Here is a 9551-nt window from a genome sequence, read left to right as displayed (position 1 = left end):
GTTCTGATGAAAATCGTGCTGTTAACATGTTCTTGTGGAATTTCTCTGATGATTGACATATGTAGAACATATGTATGATGACATTGTTCAAATCAAGATGAGTTTGAAAGAATATTGTATTTATGAAGTGGAAAAAACAACAAGAAAACAGTTCTTATGCATCCACTTATGAATGACTTAACTGTAAAAAGTAAAGCATTTGGCTCTATTAATAAAAGTTCTGTAATTTGTTCAATTTAAAATTATTAGTTTTCATCATATTGAAAATTTAAATTGATGGTTTACTTAACTTAAACATTTTAAGTGATGATTACTCAACTCAAGAATGTAATTTGATAAAACAAATCTTTGTATTTAATATTGATTTTCAAAAAAAACGTTGAAAAAAATTCAAAACACAAGTAAAACAAAAAGTAATACACAAACATGCATCCTTACTTCCAACATAGTCTTCCTTTATTAATAACATTAACTAAAACAAACAAATAAACAACAATAATAACTAACAATAAATAAATAAAAGGATCTAGATTGTAATAAAATATCCCACATATTTCAGCTTGTCCATCTGCTAATCTGGCCTCCACTTATAACATATAACTACCCATATATGCATTAAAAAAAAATCACATTATTCACGTAGCACTTCACTTCCCTCCACTCCTGATCAAAAACCTCCAAAAATAAAAAAAATATTTTTAAATGTAACAAATTACAGATCTTTTGTCAATCGATCCGGCAGAGTTTGACTGAAACTGGGCTGTATGGAGTTCCATTTGTGTCAAAAATATATTTTCTGTGTCCACTGTCTATATCTTTGGTCCACTGTCTAGTTTATTGAACATTTGATCATGTCTATGTAATACTAAGCAATATCTTCTCTGTGTCCTGTAAAACTACAGGGGCTAACGACGCTAGCAACTGTTGCTAAGGACTTTTTTGGAAACCAGATCCAACGACAATAGTAAATAAAAAGTTTTAAGCGTAACAGAGCAAATACAAAGCTATCATCAAAGAAGCGAGGATATGCAGAAGATTTTGCTTAGTAGGCATTGAACTTTCATATTAAGGCGGGGGCTGCAAAATATCAACTTGGGGGCCGCAAATGGCCTGCCAGTTTGAGACCCCTGGTGTAAACAGAGAGCTCTCAGCAAGGGGGGAGGGGTTTATAGAAGCAAATAGTCCCGCCTACAACTCAAGAGGTGATTTTCTAATGAATTACAGTCATTCTGCAGAAAATATATATATTTTTATTTTTGCCAAGAAAAGGCATAATCATGAATAACAAAACTTTTTGGAGACAGCACATATATTTTCAGATGAGCAATGTTGCGGTTTTCCTTAATGCCCCAAAACAGACTTCTTAAATAACTCAGCGAATGTCACACACACACAGTTTGTATTTTTACTTACTCAGTGTGCTTTCCTCGTTTCTTTATGGGGATCAGGCTTTGGGGATTTCATTACTCAAAGCTACAGAATGTGTTTTGCTCTCGACAAATACATAAAAAAAACATTTTGTAAGCCTTTGTGTCCTAACTTGAGACAAAAAAGGAAAATGATCCCTGGTTTATTTGGAGACTTCATGGTGCCCCATTAAAAATAACACCTAAAACAATTTTTTCTCTATTTTTCAACTAAATAAAAGCATTTTCCCATTGGATTTGATAGATATTCACTTTTTACTGACACTTTTTTTGAGCTATTTCAGTTCACAGCCACAGACTTGAGAGCTTAGGGACATACTTAAACTCAGGTAACTGAGAGAGAAAAGGCTAAAAGGATTTTTAAGGTAAACACACAGGATATGGGGCTGCAAACATGTAGGTTTAATCCATCAGTTGACAAAGATGTAAAAGAAAACGCAAGTGAATATCGCTGTGGTTAACCAAAAGCTATGGAGCTAAATTCGAGCCAAAATCTTTCTGAAACCCAAATAAAAGAAATCATAAAAATATTGGTGTTTGGCCAAAAATCAAAATGTTGGAAACTTTTTTCTCTTCTAAAACAAACTTAATTATTTAAGGCATAACCTAAAATGACCTTATTCGTTATTTTCAGCTTTAAATGTTATGTTTCTTTAGGATTCAAAACTCAAAATTTCAATTACAAATTTTCAGTTTTAAGTATTTTTCTTTGCTCTCGAATCTGAAAATTTCAAAATCAAAAATGAAAAAAAGAGTTGAAAGTGGAAAAAATGATTTGAAACTGAAAAAAAAGTTTTGAAAATTACATTTTGAGTTTTCAAACTTAAAAAATTAAAAATTTGAAGCTAAAAAAATTAAGGTTATTTTAGAATAACAAAAAGTTTCAGACATTTTACATTTTTTTGGCCAAACATCAAAAATGTCTTCAATTTGCTATTTTAAAACAAACTTTATTATTTAAGGCATGACCTTAAATGACCTTATTCATTATTTTCAGCTTTAAATGTGTTTTTTTAGGTTTCAAAACTCAAAATTTCAATTGCAAATTTTCCATTTTAAGTCTTTTTCTTTGCTCTCGAATCTGAAAATTTAAAAATCAAAAACGAAAAAAAGGAGTTGAAAGTGAAAAAAAAATTGAAACTGAAAAAAAAGTTTTTAAAATGGCATTTTGAGTTTTGAAGCTTAAAAAAATTAAAATTTGAAGCTGAAAATTATTACGTTTAGAATAACAAAAAGTTTCAGACATTTTACTTTTTTTTTTTGGTCCAACATCAAAAATGTCTTCAATTTGTTTTATTTGTGGGTTTAATTAATAATGGCCTCAATGTAGCTCCATACAAATCCGGTATCTTTCATATTTGTTAAGAACTAAAAATAAAGAATATATTACGCTTGTGATATGAAATGTTTCCTCTTTTATGTGAATTTTCTGAGATTTAGCCTTTTATGATCCCCAGAATCCCAGCAAACAAGCGATTCATTGATGTTGAAAACTGTTAAGAGTCAGATTATGACATCAATTCATTTCATCTTATATAATCGTGGTCTTTAATTTTACAACCCTTTAAAGTACAATGGGGCCCGACGTGTAATTAGTGTGTGTTTTATGCTGTTTTAACTTCTTTGCTTTTTCTGAATCAAACTTTATGAAAAGTAAGTCTTCACAGGCTTCCAAAACCTCACACATAAACTTTGCTTAATTATACATTAGAAGATCATTTTTTTTATTTCAGTTAAGATTGCTTGGTCTCTGTCATAATTAAAGACAGATGAATTGCTCAAAAAGATTTAAATGTGCAGCTCTTGCTGTTGCTTGGAAACTGATTCAATCTTTTTTTTTTTTTGTGGATAATTGGTAAGCTGGGAGGCAATCACAGAAGGTGGTGGTGGTGGTGGGGGGATATTTTGACCTTTGAAAAATATGTAATTGTAAGACAATTTGATCAGCAGAGCAATATTTCCATGCAAATTGTGCCGGCGCCGTAACCACATTGTGTACAATGAAAAGATGGCGCTGGCCTCTTATCGGTTTAGCTGCGCTGGTCACATTTTATTTACTGCAGCTTAAAGGCCTTTGAGGCAAATGAAATACATTCGGTTGGTTAATTGAGGTTATTCTAGATGTTTTATAAATATATCCCCAGGATGGTGAGTTTATACGGTTGCCGTTGTGTCCTGATGGCCACAGTTACTGAGAACCAAAGCGTTGTTCCTTTTAATTGTTTATTTGTGCAACAAAGTGATAAAATCTATCACACACATGTAAATCGTCCATATTGATTGTTTTTCACAGCAGGAAGGCCATGTTGGGCCTGAATGTTCATAGGTCATGCCTATAAATAGTAACACATGCTCTTAAAAAGTCATAATAAAATTCCTCTTTACAATGAACCGTTATGAAAAATATATTATTAATGTAGAAAATCTTGCATATTACACATGATACAATGAACAGTCTTACATGGGCCACGTGACACACTACAAAACACAGCAATAGTCACCACAGAATCACATGAAAGAGCGATACTGTACATTTAAAATGTCTTTTTGTTCAGATTGAGTATTTTTCTAAGAGTTTGTGTACTCTGGGATGGATATTTCATCCGTTTCTTGTATTCTTGCTGGCGTTGGTGGACCAACAAGGATATAATCAAACTCCTGGTGTTGCACTTTTTCATACACGCTTTGCAGGCCGCTGGTTTTGGGTAAGAGAGGTGGGTAGTAGTTCTCTCTCCTGGCGTCCCGGGGAAGTGTCGCCGTCTTTGAAAACGTGGACAGATGAGGTCCACAGGCCATGCTGGTGTTGGGCCTTGTGGCGGACGGGCTCCAGCATCGGTCTGAATGTCCCAGCACTTTGCACTCGTTTGTGCACGCCCATAGAGCTGTGGAGTACAGCAGGGATTTCAGGGTACAGTCAGTATGAGAAGCAGTTTACTGTAAAGCACTTGTCAGAGTAAAGATCCAGGTAATTCTATTTGTCGCTCGAGATAATTTTATTTTATTGTTATTAATTGTTGTTAAATGCCCAATATTATCTTGCATTTATTTCTAACTTGTGTAATTTTGACAAAATATGTTTTTATGGAGAGTAAAATATAAAAAGTTATTTAAGGTTTAAGTTGATTTATTCTAGAATCATTTTTACAATTTTTTTATTATTCATAATTATGTTAAAAAGTTACAGTTTTAGAGTTTTAAAATTGGCATTCTGCTAGCTTTTTGGACTATTTTGGGCATTTACTGAGATTTATAGGCTATTTTGGAGTTTAGCTAATATTTCAGCTACATTCTAGCTGTTTTGGCTAATTTAGGCTTTTTTCAGTTTTTGGGGCTATTTCAGAGTTTAATTGAATTGAACTTTATTAGAATCACATGGATACATTCATTTGTTGTGACACAAGAAACACTTTTCCTATGAGAAGAGTGGTAGATAGGGAGGCGTGGTTCAAGTCACCGCAGAAAGTTTAGCCAATATTTTAGCGACATGCTAGCTTTTTTTGGCTAATTTAGGCTTTTTTTTCAGTTTTGGGGGGCTATTTCGGAGTTTAGCTAAAATTTTAGCTAAATGCTATGCTTTGGCTAACTTAGGCTATTTTCAGTTTTTTGGGCTATTTCCGAGTTTAGCTAATATTTGAGCTACATGCTAGCTTTTTTGGCTAATTAGGGCTTTTTTCAGTTTTTGGGGCTATTTCAGGGTTTTGATAATATTTCAGCTACATGCTAGCTGTTTCGGCTAATTTAGGCTTTTTTTATTTTTTTGGGCTATTTTGGAGTTTAGCTAATATTTTAGCCACTTGCTAGTTTTTTGGCTAATTTAGGCTTTTTTTCAGTTTTTTTGACTATTTTCAAGTTTAGCTAATATTTTAGCTACATGCTAGCTTTTTTGGCTAATCTAGGCTTTTTTCGGTTTTTAGGCTATTTCAGACTTTAGCTAATACTTCAACTAGATGCTAGCTGTTTTGGCTAATTTAGGCTTTTCTAATTTTTTTGTTGTCTACTTTGGAGTTTAGCTAATATTTTGCTACATGCTAGTTTTTTCGGCTAATCTAGGCTTTTTTTCGGTTTTTAGGCTATTTCAGAGTTTAGCTAATATTTCAACTATATGCTAGCTGTTTTGGCTAATTTAGGATTTTTTAATTTTTTTGTTGGCTAATTTTGAGTTTAGCTAATATTTCAACGCCATGCTAGCTGTTTTGGCTAATTTAAGCTTTTGTCAGTTTTTGGGGCTATTTTGGAGTTTAGCTAATATTTCAGCTAGCTGTTTTGGCTCATTTTAGTTTTTTTTTTTCTTTTTAGGTTTTTAGGCTAAGTTGGCATTTAGCTAATAATTTAGCTGGCTATCAACTTCTGCAATTTCAGCAATTAGCTTCAGTGATTTCAGCTATCAATTTCAGCATCTTCAGCATCAAATTCAGATTACTGCATTCACACTAGCATTATCGCAGGTGATGCTTTATATCTAGTTCATAATTATGTTAAAAATGTATGGTTTTAAAGTTTTAAAAACTTCTTTTAGAGTGTTTAGAAAATTTGTATCTTTTTTAGACTGCAACCTAAGATGTATTTTGGATTTTGGCCTCCTGTGCATTGAGTTTGGCACCCCTGCTGTAAAGACTCTGTAATTGGGTTAAATTGGTGGGAGACTCACTGTTCATTGGGGGGGACTCTTTTTTGTGCACGTCTCCGCTGATGTCTGAGTCGCTGTCGTTGAAGTCGCTGTCCCCTTTTCCGCTGTCCTTTCCGCTGAAATGAGGCTCTCTAGCTGAAATTGTTGTGAATGAATTTCCTTTCCATATTGTTATTGGCCTGACAGTTTCTTTTCCATATCCAGGCAGTGTGGAGTAGCCCTAAAAAGAAACATAATGAAGCAAAGTCAAAAAATATTCAGCACAGTCCAGTCGTTGTAAGACAAATGATCTTCATACCTTTAGTTTCCCCTCCATTCTGTTGTTTGGCTCAAACATTACAGATGTCTGCTTCTCATCTTCACAGCCTGACCCCGCTGTGCTGCTGTTGGCCAGCGAAGGGTCCTCGGTGAACTGATGGCTATCAAACGTCTTGCCTTTGTGGTTGGCAATCAATGAATCAATATGTCCGCTTTCCACTTTTTCCACATTTGCTGCATTTTCTTTCTCATCAAACCTCCCCTCCCTGGCCTCTTTCTTGCGGCGGCTGCAAATGGTTGTGATGAGAATGATGGCCAGCAAGAGGAGGGAGCAGCTCCCTGCCAGGACTATAATTATGGCCACGGATGTGTCCCATTCAAACCCCTCCTCGCTGCCGTCCTCAGCCAATGAAGGCAAGCTTGGTATGGTACCTTCAATGAAACTCAAAATAAGAGCAGCTGTGGAGGTCAGTGAGGGGGATCCATGATCACTGACTGAAATGATGATTTTGACCATGTCTGTGAGATCGTACGCCAACTGCCGACTGACGTGCACCTTCCCCGTGTCTTTGTGGATGGAGAAACCCAGGTGTCCCCCCTCGGCAATTTTATAGGACAGCTGTGCGTTTGTGCCTTCGTCAGCATCTGTGGCTTTTATTTGGGTTACGACGTAACCCGCGGGAGCATCTTTGGGCAGGAAAACCTCAGCAGAACCCTTGAAAAGGGGGGGCTCTATGATAGCGGGCTGGTTGTCATTCTGATCAACTATTTTTAATCTGATGATGGCTGTGCTCTGCAGCTGTGGCGACCCGCCATCGCTTGCTTGAACATGTATGTCCAGCTGTTTCATCACCTCGTAATTGAAACTTCTCAGAGCATAAATGGAGCCAGACATTGAATTGAGTGACACAAAGGTATTAACTGGGGAGCCCATGATCACACCCTCCACAAGCCTGTAAGTGATTTTCCCATTGTTGCCCAGATCGGCGTCGCTGGCCTCAACTGTGGTGATGTAAGCGCCTGGAGCGTTGTTTTCCACCACTGGGACTTCATAGACGGCTTTGGCAAAGTGGGGGGCGTTGTCATTCTCGTCGTTTAGTCTAATGGTGAATTGGGTGATTTTTCTCAGTGGGGGTGACCCAAAATCCTCAGCCATGACTGTCAAGTTGTACTCCCTGATCCTTTCCCTGTCCAGAGGGGCAGCTGTCACTATCATGTAGCTGTCTTCATGAGCCTGCCGGAGTTTGAAGTGGTCGTGGCCGTACAGGGTGCAGTGGACCTGGCTGTTGATGCCCGAGTCTCTGTCCATGGTGCTGATCAGCGCCACCAGGCTGTCCCTGTCCGCCGCCTCGCTGATGTGCGCCACACCTGTCGTGATGGAGGTCATGGGGGTGATGCTGATTTCTGGGGCATTGTCGTTCACGTCAGTCACGTGAATGATGATTTTGCACACTGAGGGGGTCGGGTTTGGTCCCAAATCAGTCGCCTGCACGTCCACCTCATAGGTGCTTTTGTCCTCGAAATCCACGGGGCTCCGCAGCGTCAGGTGACCCGATTTACTATCCACTTGGAAAAGTTCTCGGATCTCATGAGAAACCTGCTTCCCGAACCCGTACACCACCTCCCCGTTCAAACCCTCGTCCGCGTCCACTGCGTTCAGGTCCAGGATGACCGTGCCAGCCGGCGCGTCCTCCGGCAAACTGACGGAGAAACTGTTCTGGTCAAAGACGGGACTGTTGTCATTAAAGTCCGTCACTTTGACGGTGATCTTTGCTGAGCCGGATCTGTACGGGTTCCCCCCGTCTGTGGCCACCAGCTCCACATTATAGAAGGACTGAGTCTCTCTGTCAAGCTCTTTCATGAGGACCAATTCCGCATATTTAACCCCATCCGCTCTCAGGAGCACATCTATGGTAAAGTGACTGTTCACAGAAATCTGATAGCTCTGGATGTAGTTTGACCCCACATCAGCATCCACGGCCGGGTCTAAGGGGATCCGGGATCCGAGTGGTGCGTTCTCGGAGATCTCCACCATGTATTCCTTGCTGGGGAACTCCGGGGAGTTGTCATTAATGTCTTTTATTTCCACCTCAACGTGAATCAATTTGTAGCGATCTTTGGAGAAATTTACCACATCAAAAGTAATCAGGCACTGTGGAGTGTGCCTGCAGATTCTTTCTCTGTCAATCCGCTCCCCGACTGAGAGTTCCCCGTCGCTTTCTCTCACCCTAATGAACGAGTCGTTGAATTGTTTCATCATCCTGAAATTGCTCTTGGAGGAATGAGACAGACTCAAGGACACGTCCTTGGCGAGGTTTCCGATGACCGTACCTGGCGGCTCCTCTTCCCGGGTCTGCAACCTCACAGTATTCCCCTCCGAACGCGCCCAGGAGGTGAATAAAAACTGATGGAGGGAGAAAATAAAAACCCAACAAGTGAGAAGTGTGCCCTTTGTCATCTTTCTGGTAATCTGTCCCCGGCGAGCAGCCTCTTTGTGCGTCAAACAAGCCTTCACATCTGCTGCAGGCTCCCAGCGCAGCTCCCGCTTTTATGAACTGAACTGTTGTGGAGTGAAAGTTGCTCCTTGCGCGCATCCAGTCAGGCGCGCTTGTTGCCTCGCCTTCCTCCCGGCTCTCACTTCTGCCGTCGCTTTTCTTTTCCTCTCACAGCTTCTCATGCTAATGAGATGATCTGTGACCAATCCCTGCTTCAGAATTTAAAATACAGCTTTATATTAATAAAATAAAATGTTTTAAGCCCCTTTTGAAAGAGAGTGCTAGAAAAACACAAAGATAAATTCTTTATCTTCTTGTTACAGCCATTTCCGAGTTGCAGTTTTATTAAGAAAAAGTTCCTCTCTTTTGATGTTTTTATTATTTTGTTTTTCATATCAACCTATGGATGGTGGCGCGCGCGTGGATGAACGTGCGCATCAATTCCCGACTCGCAGAGCTGCAGAGCAAACGTCTCCTGTGGGTGTAGTTAACCTGGGGAATACTATCTGCACGAGAACATTCCCTTTGAAGTTGGAAAGAGGGGAAATATTTGTGGAACATTTTGTTGTGGAGAGAAAACAATCTAAACGGTTATTATTCTAACAAACTGCTGCGAACGCATTAAAGGGACATCCTAATTGCATGACAGCAGTTCAGACTCCTAATCCCATTCACGGATGTCATGCTTTTAAAATTAGGAGGGAATTGCATTTCCAAAAACACTGCTGAACTTAATGCTTTTAT

At 38.7% G+C, this 9551-nt stretch overlaps 1 protein-coding gene across 1 annotated transcript; it reads right to left on the bottom strand.

Annotated features, from left to right (window-relative positions):
- Positions 1-3636: 3636 nt before the first annotated feature.
- Positions 3637-8959, bottom strand: si:ch211-199f5.1 (protocadherin-8). The gene is made up of 3 exons (XM_024287283.2): positions 6353-8959; positions 6076-6274; positions 3637-4309 (listed from the first exon to the last, which is right to left on the bottom strand). Exons 1-3 carry the CDS (start codon positions 8768-8770, stop codon positions 3996-3998), a joined length of 2931 nt encoding a protein of 976 aa, XP_024143051.1. The 5' UTR covers positions 8771-8959; the 3' UTR covers positions 3637-3995.
- Positions 8960-9551: the final 592 nt, after the last annotated feature.

This window comes from Oryzias melastigma, linkage group LG21 (genome assembly GCF_002922805.2).
Source record: "Oryzias melastigma strain HK-1 linkage group LG21, ASM292280v2, whole genome shotgun sequence".
In the NCBI taxonomy this organism is placed as follows: domain Eukaryota; kingdom Metazoa; phylum Chordata; class Actinopteri; order Beloniformes; family Adrianichthyidae; genus Oryzias; species Oryzias melastigma.
Note: the sequence above shows the minus strand (reverse complement) of the source record. Positions and strands in the feature narration are given on the sequence as shown.